Genomic DNA, 18,753 nt, shown 5'->3' on the forward strand with positions numbered 1-18,753 from the left:
CCACAGAAAATATAACAAAACGAATAATCATGCTGCACAACTGTTACAGACGCGAAGATTGATACACTAATTATTAGAGATTATTATTATTATTATTATTATTATTATTATTATTAGTATTATTATTATTATTATTATTATTACTACTGGAAAACTTGATACAGTTCTTGCATTATCTTAATTGTGTTCTCCGTTTATGATAATTACATTTACATCCAGTAACATCTATCAGATGTGGCAAAAACAAAATCACTCCTGTATGGAAAAAAAAAAAAGCTTTTACCTAAAACATTTATATTATATTTTAAAGCAAGTTTTGTAATTGTACTATGGAGAGGTTAGTTAAACAATGCAAAGTTTTGAAATGATAAACATCTATGATGTTACTACACAGTTCATCACTGTAACAAGAACGAATGTCTAACGCTCGGCTTATACCGCTCAAGGATTTATCGCTCGTGACAATTTTACCCATCATGCATGTGCGCTACCTATCGGATTATGCTATGAACTACTTGGCGCTCGAGCGAAAACGTCCGATGCAGACCTCTGATCGACACTGAAATAAACTCTTCAGTCGAAAGCGTCAATATCGTAATTCATTTATTATTATAAGAAAAAATCGATTGAATATTATGACGTTGCATTATGAGCAATAGGAAATACGCTTACTGTATTAACTTACGAGCTATAAACAGTAGAAATAACCCAATCAAGGAACAAGGGAAAGTCTTCAATTTTATACAAACTCAATAATGGAAAAAGAACCATCCAGACGGCAGGGAGAGTATTCAATCTACGTGAGTGCTTTTTTCCCTTTGTGAAGCCCTAATCTTCACTTATCGACCACAAACACGTCATAACAAAACCGCAGAACCAATTTATTTGAAATGTTTTCATTGTTCTTCTTCGACGTTGATTTACTACTGTTAGTGGCCGCGTAGGCCCACTTCCTTACTGCGATCAGATCACAATGGTTTACGATTCATTCATGAACAGTTTAACGACTAGATGATCATTCTACTTCTACACGATAATCATTTCCTTTGTGTATATTTAATATAAAATTCCGGTATCGATTCATTATGTTTTTCTCGCTTATTGAAAGCGTCAAATAACGAAAGGTCCCTAGAACAGTCAATTGGCAATGAAATCAACTTTCAACTTCAGAAACAAAACCAACAGTTGTACAAATCTGTACATAAACTCTCGACTCCCTGGAGTTCTGCAGTAGGGTCATTAGTTTGACACTAATATTTTCGCTTTTCTTCTTTGAACTTCAACTGAAACCTCCCTTCTTCCACATGGATGGCTCTCACCCGCCTCTTGCCAACTTCAAATTGTTTCAACATCAATTTTAACCCCATTCTCCAACTTTTCCCTCTCATTTCTTGCTTCAGAAAATATCAAGACAGAAAATTAAAATATATATATATATATATATATATATATATATATATATATATATATATATATATATATATATATCAGAAAAGGCTTAACATAAACTGAACTTCTGATAGAGTCGAATAACTGAATGACTGGTTGGTACGAAATCACTTTTAAAAGATGGTGAAATCACGAAATTCTCATACGAAATATGTTTGTTATGCTCATGTTCTTTGAAGTTATCTTCATATTTAAAAATAATTTTAGCGTCCGGCTGATTAAAGAAATTGTCTATAAACTTACGTAAAAACGTTTTAGGTAAAAATGTATCAAACCATTTAAATATGTATATTATTTTTAATGTACCGAAGTACATATGATATTTCCAGTGGCGTAGCGTCAATGTAAGCTAAAAAGCTTAGCTTCCCCAGTTAATAATGATTTCATAATAAACCTGCAGTTTATGGAGAAAATTATTTATCAATTTTAATAGAATTTATATTTACGCTTTAAATGTTGTGATGCGGCAGCTCAGGATGATTTGAGATGCAGCAGTAAACAAGAAGCCTGTACACACCAGCTTCCAAGCATACCGGTTTCTTCTGTGTAATCAACCCCGCAGATTTTCCATCCCTTTTAAACTACCCTAGTCGCAAGGCTCGAAAAGAAGCTAGCTTTAACATTTAAAATAAGTAGTTTCCGAGTTATCCCTTTTCGTCAGTTGTGTTCAGTTGAAGTGTGCATTGTGGCTGATATAATAAATAATGAGCGAAATAACAGTTCCTGACACTAATTTACTTGAATTTTTAGGGCAATTGTATTATCAAGACTGACTTACGAACAAAAGTGTGATTTAAAAAACAAATGACAGACTCCCTTGCTGTCAATGAAGGACACAACCAAAAGACAGACGCATACTTACGTAATGATACTAATATTGTGATTTCTCTAAGTATGACAGGGAGTGAGCTAATGTTATACGTATACGTGTCTATTTGTTAGAGATATGTGTAAACCGTGAAATCATATTTTACTACGTATCATTTGAGGTCATGCCTTATTGGTGTTACTTACGATGTTCCAACCAATCTTCGACTGCTGACTTGAAATTGACTACTGTTTATTTAAGACTGTATTTTTGTAATGCGTTTTCTCATATTGCATGAAAGACAACTTTAGTTAGCTTCCCCTGCTCAAAATTTCATGCTACGCCACTGGATATTTCCATGCAGATATTCTGCGTCATCAAACGATGAAAGAGTAATGGAACGGAGAAAAATTCTCTTCGGCACCGGGATTTGAACCCGGGTTTTCAGCTCACCGTTCCATTACTCTTTCATCGTTTGATGACGCAGAATATCTGCATGGAAATATTATATGTACTTCGGTACATTAAAAATAATATATATGATATGCGCAAATCACTTCGTGATTTAAGACGGCGCTTATTCCGTCGGATCCCGGCCAAATAGTCACTCATAACGAGTGCACCTCAGCACATGTGTGGACTTCAGTCCTACATTCATAGACATCTATGACGTAGTGCAGAGGGCGGCCACTAGAGGGAACCCAAGAGTTGGAACTTAAACTGAGACGATTCTGTCCGACACCGAGATGGGTATCCGGTGTGGCTTAGTGGATAAAGTATCAGCACGTAGAGCTGAAAACCCGGGTTCAAATCCCGGTGCCGGAGAGAATTTTTCTCCGTTCCATTACTCTTTCATCATTTAAATATGAGTGACAGAAACGTAAGCTCCACGCAATTCAACATGAAACAATAAAAGACGAGAAAGTAGTAAACCAGTTTTATGAAAAAAAAAAAAAAAAAAAAAAAAAAATCTGCAGTTACATCATTTGGTAACCATAATATTGTTACAGACTCTCTGACATCTTTAATATTTTCCCTGCATGTAATAAACACTTATTTCTGTAAATTAGGCTACTCTCAGACATGTAGAGTTGTTTATTTTAATATAATTAATTTTTTATTTGTCCTATATAAAATATATCTAAAATTTACATAATGTTTTGTGACCTAATTTTTATTTAAAAAAATGGGCATTATTGTAGTCTACCTTTTGCATAAATCCATGTTAAATCAATTTAAAAAATTTCAGAATTCTATCTCTAATGATTGTGGAGTTATGAAATAATATGTATAAAATTTTCAAATTTTGGAAAATTTAATTTAAAGTAAAAAGTGAATTCTAAAAAATATTATTAGTAACCTTTTTTATACTTTTATCAGATATTTATGTTCTAATAAGTCTTGTTGTGGTACCTTGTAATTTTTGTTCAATTGTGAGTTCATTTCCTTATAAAATTTTAGAAATTTAGAGCCTGCATTTTCTAATAATATTTGTGGTCACGCACATATACCCATACACAGTTTTTAGTCTCTCCTGTAAAAACATATTTTCGTCACTTAGAACGTTTGGCGTTTCCACTCTTCATATATAAACATTTGTGCTAATGTCAAGCTTATTTTTCTCGATAAATGAAACCTAAGTACGTACAGAAGTCATTACTATTATGCAATAAGCATTTTATGATAGTTTAAAAGTAAAACTATATTACAGGTCATGAAGAAGTACAGATTATCGGAAATTAATGCCCATACCTTTGCAGACAATCGACATTAATAGCAGTAGAGATGTCAGTTCAAGGAAGCAGTGGCCAAAATCTGAGGGCTGTAAGCTAAATAAGAAGGGATGTCAAATCTAAACGCTTGCCACACCCTTCTCCCAGGGAATTATATTTGGTGCTCAAATCTTGAGGCGAACCCAGGACTTTAGTGTAGGTAGATCGAGGAATCCGTGAACTCATCCGGAATCGAAACAGCGACATAAGTTTTTGTAACGTAGTGCCCGACCGTTACACTTGCAGGCACTTTATAAACAGTAAACGAAAAAAATCATAAACACAATCCAAATTTCAGAAAATTTAAAACTCACCGTTAGGTGCTGGAATAACCACGCCCTCAAGATGTTGGTGGCCACTTTAGGAAAAATCCCGCGCTTCTTCTGGTTCTTCTTGCCGTTAGTGTCATCATCTTCTTCCCCCGTCCCCTCGCCGCTGCCGATGCTTGCATTACTCGCATCACCTGCAACGGGACAATATCATCAACTACACATCATCATCATCGATTAAGTAACATGACGAGCACAAAACATTGCACTCTTCAAATTTTAAAAATATTGTTTCAGTATATGTAAAACATCCAAATAAGCAATTCTTGAAAATTTCAGCTTTCTAGATTGAATAGAAGCTAAGAAAAAGTTCGTTTTGTATAAAAAAAAATTAAACTTACGAAACATTTGCGTTAAAATAAGACATACATATACTGCGCCCCGCCCTCATAAAAACGAAAACTAAACATGGATATAATCTTAGTATAATATGTCATAGTACCATTTTAACCACTTCCCTGATTAACCCGAGTTAACTCGGGTTGCTAACTTGTGTCAAAATTTATTAACCCGAGTTAACTCGGGTTGCTAACTTGTGTCAAAATTTATTAACCCGAGTTAACTCGTTTCAGTCCCATTTTCGCTGCTAAGGATTATATCCCGAATATATACATTTCCATTCTTTCATTAAACCTTTCCCTCACTAGATGGCTACAGAAGTTAGTGATATTGCTATATCTGGTGATGTTTTTTGTACTTCTTCCTTGCGAGTGGAAGTCTACGCTCGTATATCATTCACACACAGTAGTGAATAGATGCTAGTTAGTTTTGGAGGTTTTTGTTTGCGTTTAGTGTTTTTTGTGCTGTTTTGTGTAACGATGGATCAAGTTAGTGATTCCGAAACTTTTGATCAGGAATATATTCCTGTAGAAGATTAGGAAATGAAACATCGGTATCAGAAGACGAAGTTATAGACCAACAAACAAATTCAGATCAGTTGATGTCGCGTCTTTTCGACAGTGGTTTGAATAGAAGACATCTGGCACCATTTCTTCTGCACCTCCGAGATCCCCATTCCCTGAAATTTTAACATTCTTTCTGATAACGATAATTCTAAATTTTTTCAATTATTCTTTAATAATGACATCATCAACATTATATTCGAGGAGACGATTCGGCATGCTAATAAGTGTTCACAGAATGCTGAAAATAATTCGTGGCGGCCTAACTACAGACTCTGAAATACGTGTACTTTTGGGCATAGAGATACTGCAGAACATTATTCACAAACCTGAAGAACAGATATACTGGTACAAATATTGAATGACTGCTACACCATTCTTCTCAAAACGCTCTCATATAGGAGAGCAGATACTACTGTCCGGAATGCAATGTGCCGCTGTGCGTAATACCCTGATTTCAAGTCTATCACACGACATTTAACGCCTTGATAACAGCACTGGTATTGTACCTCATAAATTAATCCATAAAAAAACATAAGTTGGTAAATAGTTCAGGAGAAAATCGAAGTCGGACAACTACCAGAGCGGAATCAAGGTGCACGAGATAACTCGGGATAATAATTCAGGTGTGAATGTATGTCTACTTCATAGTGATTTTTAGGTATGTAAGAAAATTAGTGATGTACAGTGATTCTGCAATATTAAGTGACCTCTTTACGAAAATAAAAAATATGACACTTTTTTTCACAAAACTGGTAAAATATATAGTAAGGGAAGAGGTTAAAAAAGAAAAATCAAAGAATAAATTGAAAAAAAAAAAATAAACATATAATTTTCCGTTCAATATCCGTAAAGTTATTAAGAATGACCATTAAAATTGAAACTTGTATACCCCTTCTCAGAAAACGGATACAATTTTGAGTATAGTCAAGTCTGATATACAATTTTTGAGATGAGAAACCAAATAATGCATTGGAAAAATAAAAACTAAATTAAAATTTTCACCCAAAATCCAATTCCGTTTCGCTTTAAAAATAAAGCATGTTAATAAAATATCTACAATAAAGAAATTAATGCATTAATGGCGGGGCCACACCGCAAGAGCTTGTTCGAAGAGAGTTACTAAATAGTTTAACATTCTCTGAAATGCCTGAATTATTCTCGGAGCAGCATAACGTTTAAAAATAAAGGATCCCCTCGCTGTGTAACCTAGCAACGAACGTTCTGTAAATTCATGTTTCATTACCAGCCACCGAAATTAGATCCCAACTATTCTGCAGAGAGAGACTTGGTGTGCACAGAGTTAAGGTAAATTATAAAACATTTAAACACGCTTTTGTTTTAAACAGTGTAGCCATGGCGACGAGATCCCGATGCTGGAGACAATCCCGTGACGTGACAGAGGCTGTACTTATAAATACAACAGAGTGGCGCGTACAACGACACGTGTTCTCGCGGTCTCTGATCGTAACTTGTCAGCTGATCGCCGACGACACGCGAAACCAACTTTCCCGTATTGTGAATTGGAAGCCATTACTTTTAGAAGAACTTCCATGTACCAAATATCAGTTGCACCCCCACCACCCATTTCACCGAAGATCGATACCGAAGCAAAAACAGAGGGCCTTTGTATTATTTACATTTTAGTGACATGGATTCTCTCTGTGATGTGTTTCATGGATGAGACAACCGGTTGAAGACGTAAGAACTGGGAGCATACGAATGTGTTACGTTAAAACTTCCATAGAAGGTGTCACGTGTTAATTATAAGACAGGAGGCTGTTCTGCAATATTCATATATGAAACAACGAGTCAAAGTCAAGATAGGAAAAGAAATGTCAGAAGGAAGTGAAATAGGGAGAGGAGTACGACAAGGATACCCTTTATCACCTATCCCGTTCAACATTTACTTGGTGGATTTAGTAAAGAACTGTTATCAGAACATAGGAGGAGTGATAGTAGGAGGAAGAATAATAAAGTGCATAAGATTTGCTGATGATATGGCGTTGTTAGCAGAAGAGGAGATGATACCAAGGGATATGCTACTGGAGCTAAATGACAGCTGTGAGCAGTATGGGATGAAGATAAATGCAAACAAGACGAAGACCATGGTTATCGGAAGAAAAATAATAATAATAATAATAATAATAATAATGTTTTATTTTCGCTGGCAGAGTTAAGGCCATAAGGCCTTCTCTTCCACTCAACCAGCCTTAATCAATACAATACATAAATTTAAATTACAAATATTTTCACTACACTTAAAAGGTTCTCCAGCAATAATCTTCACTACACATTTATTTAAATTTAGATAAATCTATAAGGTAAAGTAGTAACTTAATTTATGAGCTAATTTAATTCAATGAATTATAATTAATTTAATATTTGAGATAGCTAGTAAAATGATGAAAATTAATTTAATATAAGCTTACTAGGACTATGTTACAGGGAGAATATATATATTTCTATTTCTATAATGAGAATATTAATGTAATTGCCATTAGAGGTTTTGTAAATCTATTTAGAGAAATTCATGATAATAATAAGAATGGACAGATGTTAGTTTCATTATAAGTAACAAATATTAATCAGCAATTCATCTGTTAAGTAAGAATTTATGTAATTTTGACCTAAATGAAGCTATTGTCCAACAACCCCTTATATCACTCGGAAGGGAGTTGCAATTTCTAGCAACTGAAACTGTATAGGATGAAGAATATAAAGATGTCTTGTGGTAGGGTATAATGAGTAAATTGTTATAATGAGATCTTGTACTTAGCTGATGATATGCGGATAAATTTTGAAAACGAGAAGCCAAATATATTGGGGTAGCGGTGCGCAGAATTTGAAATAAGAGAACAAGAGAATGCAGGGCTCGTCGATCGCTTAGCCTTAGCCAAGACAGAGTTTGGAAAGACGGGGAAACATGATCATACTTCCGAATATTACAAATATAACGGACGCACGCATTATGCACACGTTGTAGCCTGTTGCTCAAATTTGCATTTAGGTTACTTAATATAATATCGCAGTAGTCAAAGTGTGGCATCACGAGTGTTTGTACAAGGATTAATTTTAATTTATCAGGAAGAAAGTTCTTCAGTCGCTTTAATGAGTGAATAATGGAAAATATTTTTTTGGAAGTGTGATTCACTTGTTCATTCCATTCCAGGTGACAATCCATATAAATACCAAGGTTCTTCACGGTCGTACTGTATGGAATAGTAGTATTATTTACAATTATCGGTGGCAAATTTTGTTTGTCACACTTCGATCTTTGATGTTCTATTAAGATTGCCTGCGATTTACTTGCATTTAAATTAAGTCCGTGCGTTTTCGACCATATGGATATAGAATTCAAGTCATCATTAACTTTAGTTATGGCGTCATTTATGTAGTTAGGTCGAGTATGCAGATAGGTAAACGTGTCAATTCTAAATGAGGCAGTGGAACAAGTGGACAGCTTCAAATACTTGGGGTGTAGTATAAGCAGTAACATGAGCTGCTGCCAGGAAGTCAAAAGGAGGATAACAATGGCCAAGAAAGCTTTTAGTAGAAAAAGGAGCATCTTCTACTGACCTCTGGAGAAAGAACTAAGGAAGAGACTAGTGAAATGCTTTGTGTGGTGTGTGCATTGTACGGGGCAGAAACATGGACATAATATGAAGTGAAGAGAAGCGAATAGAAGCATTTGAAATGTAGCGTGTGAAATGGACAGACAGAATAAGAAATGAAGCTTTGTTGGAAAGAGTGGGTGAAGAAAGAATGATACTGAAACTGATCAGGAAGAGAAAAAGGAATTGGTTAGGTCACTAACTGAAGGATGCACTGGAAAAAAAATGGTGAAAGAAAGAAGAGTTCGGGCAGAAGAAGATATCAGATGATAGAAGGCATTAAGAGATATGGATCATATGCTGGAGCTAAAAGGAAGGCAGAAAATAGGAAAGATTGGAGAATACTGGGTTTGCAGTGAAAGATCTGCCTTTGGGCAGAAAATTATAAATGAATGAATGAAAACAGTATAAACTAGATCTCCCATCTCGGACCCTAATATATTGCAGTCTATTCACTTCTGTTTTCTGCTTTGTCTATCACGATATCTGACGTCTTGCAGGAGAAACTTAATCGAAAGATTGATCCAAATTAGGTCACTGGTTGGGCGGGAAATAAACAGCCTGTAATTTTGCCTGAAATCTTCTCACTCAAAGGCAAGTTTTTCTTCTTTTTTAAGTAGCATAAATTTGCAGCATGGAACAACGTAATTTGCTTCTCATCAGGAATAAATATGCCAAAGATTTTCATGACTTCTTAAAAAGCTTTTGCCGGGTTTTGAACTGAAGAGCCACGGAACTACTAGACCACAGACAACGACAATGATGATGACAGAGAGCAATGTAAAATTCAACCGATAAACAGCTGGGTGACAACGCGTACAATGGAATGTAATAACCATATTAATACGATGGAGCCAAATAGAATCGTGCTAGCGGCTGGAGATAAATTGCCTACTGGGATGAGTCCTGACAGGTCATGGAAAGGTGCAGAGAGTCCCATTCTATTTAGAATTGGTTGATTACCTAATTAAAAGCAATAGGAATCCTATGCAACTTAATGTAATGGCAGTGATTCAGGCGTCCTGGTGTAAACGATTTTGTGCGAGATCGTGCGTATTTGCTTGGTTTCCGCACAAAACCAATCCGCGGAAAGTCTAAAATTCCATATTCAGTATTCCCAACCTAACACACATAACAATTTTCCTCTTCTTACCGCTTAAGTGACATATTGATTTTACTGCTTTAGGCTTTTAACATATTATTTTTAGAGACGTTCAATATAGTAATAATTATAAATTGGAAACTTACCACTGCAATTTCACCTAAATTGCACTGTTAATTATTGTTTTTAAATATTTGCAAAATTTAAGTAAACTCTACAACTCCACTAAAGTTACTGGATTCGTGATGCAAGTAACATTAAGGAAACCGTGAAAAAATCAACAAGATTCCAGATGCCGATGTTATTACTGCAATATGTTATATAAATAATATTGTTAAAATACTAAAATGAAAAATAAATCATTACATAACCTTACCGTTTGTTTTAAGTTCGCATTTATGGACTGGGGGGGGGGGGGAAGACACGTATATCACGGCTTGCTGGAGTATAGTAAACACAGAAAACATTTTAAAGCAACAATGTTGAAGACAGATATTTTTGTTTTGGAAATTTCCCGTCATTGAACAGAAACCAAGATGGAGATTTCATTGCAACTAATTAGAAATTCCTCTTTCAGGTATGTAATGAACGATCTTCGCACAAAATAATGTACGATACACGAGCGGTATGTTTTCTTTCAATTCTCGGAAATTAAAAACGCTCAACTACGTTTCGCTTTCTCAAACTTTTCCTCGAACATGAAAACTTCAACATTCCGCTCTTGTAACGCATATTACTATTTTGCGCGATCGTCTTCTGATTGTACTTACCGCTATTGTAGATGGGCCTTGTAAGTTGGAATTGCAACACGGGGACTGGTTGCTATGGAAACATGTTCTTATAACTCTATAGCACATAACAGCAGATTTTTCAGGAATCAATTAATTCAGTCAATTTTCCATAACTCTTCAATTATTTATGTCCACGATTTATTAAGTTGGTTATTTAACGAAGCTGTATCAACTACTAGATTATTTAGCGTCGATGAGATGATGATAACGAGATGGTATTTGGCGAGATGAGGCTGAGGATTCGCTATAGATTACCTGGAATTCACCTTACTGTTTGGGAAAATCTCAGAAAAAACACAGTCAGGTAATCAGACCAAGCGGGGATCGAACTCGCGCCCGAGCGCAACTTCAGACCAACAGGCAAGCGCCTTAACCGACTGAGCGACGCCGGTGGTTTTACGTCCACGATCATGTAGAATCATCGCCCACAATGATCTTTGGTGCTTCCTTACTAAGCTCCTTATCGAGAAACACAGCTGTGATTGGTTGATTTTAAGGCGGTTCTGAAACGTTAATGGATAATATTGCAAATTCATTCTATTAGTTGAATAGACGGGATAATTTGTAAGTGATTTTAAAATTGTATTCAACGTTAAAGAAATGTGTATAAAAATTTACTTTTGTATTCAACTTATAAACAACTTATAAATTAGAAACAACTTACTATCTACTATAAATATCTAGCATAAATATCAAGCTAAATTATATCATCCGATCATGACCACAACACAGGAAGATACAATATTTCGCTCCCCCTCATTGAACAAAATGTAAGACTGAAGCAGGTCTAAGGCACAGTTCTAATTACGGTCCAAGTTTATATAATGATTTTATGAAGAGGAATCCTAAAGTAAAATTATTAAACAATACATTATTCAAACAACAAGTGCTTAAACTGGTTTTAAAATTATAATCATGTAAATTCTTATCCTTTATTTTTTGTCACTTTAACAATGTCGTATTCTTAACTTAGTATGTTTATGAATATGTAACGTTTATTTGTTTTTGTTTTTTATTCTTTTTAAATTTTATATGTAATAACATAACGAGTTTAATTATTTAGGATATAAACTTTCTTTTATTGAAAATTTGGATTTATCAGAGAAAATTGTAAAATTCAACAAAACCAATGGACATCATTAATAGATATATATTTATTATAATGTACCGAAGTACATATGATATTTCCATGCAGATATTCTGCGTCATCATACGATGAAAGAGTAATGGAACGGAGAAAAATTCTCTCCGGCGCCGGGATTTGAACCCGGGTTTTCAGCTCTACGTGTGACGCTTTATCCCGGCCAACTAGTCACTCATTACGAGTGCACCTCAGCACATATGTGGACTTCGGTCCTAGGTTCATAGATATCTATGACGTAGTGCAGAGGGCGGCCACTAGAGGGAACCCAAGAGTTGGAACTTAAAACTGAGACGATTCTTCCGACGCCGGGGTGGAATCCGGTGTGGCTTAGTGGATAAAGCGTCAGCACGTAGAGCTGAAAACCCGGGTTCAAATCCCGGCGCCGGAGAGAATTTTTCTCCGTTCCATTACTCTTTCATCGTATCATTAATAGAGTTTTAAAACCTTCTTTAATACAAAAATCAACTCGTACTCATCTTTATCAAATAATAGCTTGACCAGTCTTATGGGAGTGAAGCGTGGACTATAAGGACAAAAGATGAAAGCAGAGTAACAGCTTGCGAGATGAGATTCATGCACCGAACAGCTGGCTACACTAAATGGGATCGAAAGAAAAATGAAGATATCCTTCAAGAACTTAATGTGTCATCAATACTGGACTATATCTCCAGATATCAGTTAAACTGGAAGGAACACGTCTCAAGAATGGTTTCATCGGGGATCCATAAGGAATTAATGAACTATCGTCCAAATGGGAAACGGTCACTTGGTCGACCTATGAAAAGATGGCAAGAAAATCGCTTTTTCAGGCCGTAACAGTTCTTTTGGTACTAGTACTTGACAGGATGATGATGATGATGATGATGATGATGATGATGATGATGGTGATGACGTGTAATTACAGTTAACAGTTTAATCACAGTTGTGATTATTATTTTTTTTCTTCTATCCAGTTTTCATTACAATATTGTATTTATACAACAATTTGTAATATGCACTTGAATATGAGAGTGATAATCAATTTCGAATTTTGAAGAATATTCATATACGAATATTACACTAGTATTGTAAAATCTTTGTTGATGTAGCCTATGTACTACTGCTAAGATTTATTTCAAATCATCCATCCTCGAGTGAGGTTGACCACTGGGATCCGGAATTAACAAACATAAAAGATAAAGGGAATTGAAACGAGCAAAATAATGATCATATTTGTACATTAAAACAACAATTTACGTGTTAACATATAAATGATAGTGTAGAATTTGAAGAGAGGCCTTCAGAATTTCCATTACAATCTTCTGAACCTCATAAAAGGGAATTTTAAAGGATTTAAGGATATTACATGTAAATTTTGGTAAACAATCCCTTGCAATAATGAACTTAATAATTAATAACAATAAAATTAAGAAATATTTCGAAGATTTGAGTAAATGTTAATGTTTAAACTAAAAGAAAAAATAATTTATTCATGAAAATATTCCTTGCATTTGTGTAAAATTATTACACTGGATGTAAAAATGTGAAATATTGAAGTAATAAAGTTTTATTTGTACAACAACAAAAATATCTTCTGAAACTTTGACAGTGTTCACCTGTGAACAGAGAGAAAAAAAAACTTGATGTTGATTACATCCGGACACACAAATTATTAAAATTAAATCCCCTCTACTTCAGTTAAATTAGCGAGTCAATTTCAAGTAATGAGATTGCAAATACGTGGAGTGCAGACGTAAACAGATTATAAATATTTAAGCCTGGTCGGTGTTTGAGCGAATAACCATATGCAGGCTAAATTACCAAGGCACGAGGCTAAGAAGGGGCTGTGATTGGCACATATCATGCTGTAAGTGACAGTGGTTGATCAATGGTGCAGCCCCAGACCTGTCTTCTGTTTTCTACACCCCGACAAAACAGACTCCTGTAGAGAGCTTGCCTCCCCAACACCTCCCTCCCTTCATTGCAGAGGAGTAATTTCACTGTGCAATCCTGCGGGTGGCCTAATGGCTCTCAATGTGTGTTTGTATGCATAGGAAAGAATGGGGTTCGGTGGATAGCAATGGGTTGGGGAAAATGACTCACATAACACACACATACACCCCTACGAAAAAAAAAAGAGAGAGAGAAAAGGATAACAGTGGCTGGAAAGGGGATGGGTGTAAGCTAAAGAGGGAGAATGCGAAATAGGATTAAGGGAAGCTACTATGCCCTGGTATAGAATTGCATAGTGTTTAGAAAGGGTGATGGTTGAAAAGCCAATGATCCAACAAGCCGGGAGTGTGGGCCATTCCTTGTGGACACAACACAAGACATTTGTTTATAGTATATGTTTACTTTCGTACAGAATGTATGTCACGCGGAGTATTTTAAAAGGTGAATATATTACAATTCCGCTACAAAGTTAGACCTTAAAAAGAGAGGATTGTATTTTAAATCTAGATAAATTAATGTTAAATATCCAACTTAATCCGCAACGCACTACAGAGAAAAATTAACATTAGTATTAAGAAAATGTAGACAAATAACTATCACAGTGATCAACTTCAGATATTTGGTGTCTACGATTCCTATAGCGTTGCCATTGGTGACTATAAAAAAAAAAAAACGAAGCATAAGGTAATGTCTGAAAACAACTGAAAAATGTGTCTGATTAGTATAGCGTCCATAATTAGTAAGTATGAAATATGTTTTGGAAAAATATAAAAGTATGAAATGAGTAACATTTGAATGTTAAAATGTATTTGTTTCTAAACCATATGGAGGTGGTTTACATCATTATTTACGAAATACGACTTTACAGATTAATAGTTTTGTTTATACTTATTATGCTACCAAATAAAGTACAACAAATCTACATAATTAAACACGACACAAGAATTAATATCAATATTTTACACGAAAGACAACAAAAAAATGTTCTTAACTTGACTGGACACAATATTGATTACCATAGAATAGAAGTAACTTTTTCTGTTTTTACGGCAAAACATTACACCTTTTGTCAGTTACGAGATTTCCACTTAAAAAATATTATCGAATATTTGGTACAAACAGAAAAATTCAGTAACATTATCCGTATGGTCCAATATTGAAAAAGATCCAGGATATAGTACAATCGTCATATTTGGTACAATATATGTTATGGTTTTTTGTTGAAGAAAGTCGAGGATATTTGCTTCAAAGGTTACATTTGATACAGTCTTTATGGTCTAATGTTAAAAAAGGTTCAGAATATTTGGTTTAATGGTTTTGTCTTACAAATATACATATAAGTGATAATATGTACTGATTGTTGCATTGTCTCCAATTGACTGTAAGTCGGTAAGGAAAACAAACATAAGTTTGCAGTTTCATTGAGTTTCACAAACGAAATTTTAAGTCATAAATAACATGGCAGACATATTTGTTTTACAGAAGCAGAAGCCAATGTTATATCATAACTTTTTTTTTTTTTTTTTTCATTTCTATAGAGCCTACATTAAAATAAATTGGACCTAAAACAGTACCTTGTGGCACACCTAATTTTAAATGTTCATTGTTACTAACCTGATTATGAAGTTTAGTTACCTGAATATGATTTAAATAAATTTATATATACTATAGGTTTCAAATTAGTGTGTGTTAATTTCATTCTTTACAGCCACATGGAGCTTTAAAAAGCTGATTTCACAAAGTTTTGAATTTTGAGTTTGTTTCTCTTTTGAACTGGCCCGTCGATATGTATTTCAAAAGATCAAATGTACTGTAACAAATGTCTCTGGATGCTTTCATCTTTGGACCATATGTATTGTACCAAATATACTGTACCATATGTCTCTGGACGTTTTTTTTAACGTTGAGCCATATGCACTATACTAAATGTCTTTTAATGCTTAAAAACATTCATTACTCTGAAGTATCTACTTCATCGAACCAAGAGAAAAATCTAATAAACATAAAAAGTCCTGAAATTAAATTTTGTACGAAATCAGTGCTTTGAAATTGTTATTGTAAGAACAACCTCTTTTCTATGTAATATCTCTGCTTGTTTTTATTGGGTTTACGGTAGGTATCATATCGGAAATGCAGTATAAACTAAAACGTAACAAGGTCTGAGTTCTAAGACGTAGGACAGAGGAGTGCGTCACAATGAATGGAAATCACATTGATCATCTACTACTATGTTGATGAGCAAGTACTCATATCCCGAAAGATACTAATTTTAAGATCCATGTTTATTAGACTTTGTTTTATTGTGTTGCTGAATACTACAACCTCTCAAAATATTGAATGCTTTTTCAAACACCCTGTATAATGTACACATTATTTCTGTGACTGTTACAGGTTTCCAGGTAGAAAGTTCTGATACAACTTAGGACCATACGAGTCTTTAAAATGAGGTGGAAATAGTTGCATGCTGTAAGCTAGTACAATTTTATTTTTATGCTCGACTATGCCGAAATGTAGTAATTATACACCTGGTAGTAGTAGCCCTTTAATGCACCTCATTAAAGTACACCTATTCATTATAGTTCAGTTATTCAGCCAATGAGAAATCACCATCGGAGCATTATAAAAGCGCAAGTATCGATTATTCTCGGATATGCAATCGTAAGACAACTAGCGAAAAGTCACGGAGGCTGGAAATCCAATACTGTCGCAGAAGGTTATGTTCTATTACTATAATAATTAGCGTTAATCGTAAATAATATTCAAATAAATTCAATTTGTCATCTCGTTTTTCAATTCTAAATCAATTTCCAGGTTATATCAAGACTAATGTTCATGTTATTCTCTAGATTATATCGAGGTCAATGACATTTGTTTCTCGGAAAAAATCAATACTTTCGCGTCTGCGCACATCTCACAATTTAGAAGGTCAGTTCCGTTCCTCACTTACATAACCATAACATGAATACTTATGAATAATTTCAAGTTAGAAATATGGTCGAGCATGAAAAGTCTTATGAAACTTGCAATAATAGTACATTATGCAACGAGCCTATAATGATAATTAAGACGCTCGTATGAAAATTATGAAACTCGCTTGCGCTCGTTTCATAAACAAACATACTCGCGTCTTAATTACTACCATTATAGGCTCGTTGCATAATGTACTATTATTGCATGCTCTTAGTCAATGAGTTATTAGAAGTCTTGAAACAATTCCTTCCAGTAAGATATGCATAACATTTAAACGATTGTATTAAAATAAGTGAAGTAATGGTACACCCTTATGAAACAGCAATTATCTGTAGTAATGTCACGAGAGGTCTGAGATTTATTAGGACTATTTCGTGAATAAAATAACAATTTAAATAATATATCCCTAAAATTCGATCACAAAATGTTAATAATTGTATATTAACGAATACTTAACCTATTCAGACATTGTGAAGTTGAAATACTCGTAGGTGAATATCGATTATTACAATAAAGACATTCGATGTTATTATTCAGTAATGCCAATTGCAAAAGCGAAATACAGGTTTAATATTGTTAATTACATGTACTGCACTTTTCTCTTATTATTATAACAAATACATTTTCATTATCTGCTGAAATCATAATTTAATTTAACAGCAACAGTGGGGACAGCTATATACCAATACTTATGTATTCACAGTGAGACATGTTGCTACACAGTGAAGCCATCTCTGTATAGATAGGCCTAATTAAAACACGAATTTTATTACGCCATACGAAAGGCAGTTTGATCAAAGACATTATTACTATGCAAGGCCTTTGAGTTTGATATGCGATGATGTTACATAAATTTCAAAGTCTATTAATTGTTTAATTTCAATACAAATGTTATAGGCTACAATTTTATAGGTTACGTTAGGCCTACCTGCGGAAGCAGGACCAATGTCAGCTGTGCCTTGTTTCGACCGTTACTTACAATAAGTGCTACACGAAAGCATTTTTTATAGCTCGACAAACGCATTCTCGCTGTAGTGTGTAACGGAACTAAAGCTGCATCTACACAGTTCAATATTCCAATCGCGTATGCGTGCAATCTGGGAAGAATAGAATCAATTATAAAAGGTACGTTCAATTAAGATGCATAAATATCTTGTGTCTACATGGTGCGCCGTTTTGAACGTGGTCTTCACTGCGTAAATATATTAATTAATATTAAATATCAATCTTGCATTCATTGCTTTAAAGTTGAAAGAAAAGTTTAACCGTGTAGTTGCATCTTAATGCATTCATGTTCATCAATTTACGGGGAAACAGTTGGCGACAACGACTAAACAAAAGAACGACCATGCGATAAATTGATAGCGATAAATCTAGAGGCAGAAATTATCGCAAAGTCTGACTGTGATTGGTTGGAATTCATAATTTCATTACACTTCATTGGTCGAAAATGGAATGACGTCATATAAACGAAATAGTCCTTGTAAATGCGACGGACTTTATTCTGCACGTTTTGCTAGACGTTTCCCCCCCCCCCCAAGTAGCACTGGCAACTGTCAGCTGTTTGCTTTACTGTGAAATGGCCAGCAGTGGCAGCAGAGAGCCGACTGACATCGCTGGTTGATCCTCCCGCTCTGACAACTGAACCTTATAAACGGATTGGCCAACATCACGACAATGAAAACGGATATCTTCATTAACTCCCTCAACTACACTCCATTAGGACCAAACCCTGTTGCAGCCCAGCGGCGCGGCTTCCATTATGTCTTGATACGCACTCCACGTACTCAACAAAACCATCACTGTAGCCAATATTTACATTTTATTTCAATCATTTTGTATTTATGTTATTGCAGAAATTTTCGTGTTGAATTGTGATGGCTATTAGATTCCCGGTGTCAACTATGGAAGAGATTTATTTAGCATGATTTGTAAGTCTA

At 34.7% G+C, this 18,753-nt stretch overlaps 1 protein-coding gene across 9 annotated transcripts in view; it reads right to left on the minus strand.

Moving 5' to 3' along the window:
• Positions 1-18,753, minus strand: part of hth (Meis homeobox homothorax) — a 1,486,930-nt gene that overhangs the window by 362,672 nt on the left and 1,105,505 nt on the right. For all 9 annotated transcript variants that reach the window (XM_069816539.1, XM_069816535.1, XM_069816533.1 and 6 more), the window contains exon 10: positions 4,344-4,492. In XM_069816539.1, the coding sequence (XP_069672640.1) occupies positions 4,344-4,492 (149 nt within the window). The remainder of the gene's footprint in view (positions 1-4,343; positions 4,493-18,753) is intronic.

This window comes from Periplaneta americana, chromosome 17 (assembly GCF_040183065.1).
Source record: "Periplaneta americana isolate PAMFEO1 chromosome 17, P.americana_PAMFEO1_priV1, whole genome shotgun sequence".
Lineage (NCBI taxonomy): Eukaryota > Metazoa > Arthropoda > Insecta > Blattodea > Blattidae > Periplaneta > Periplaneta americana.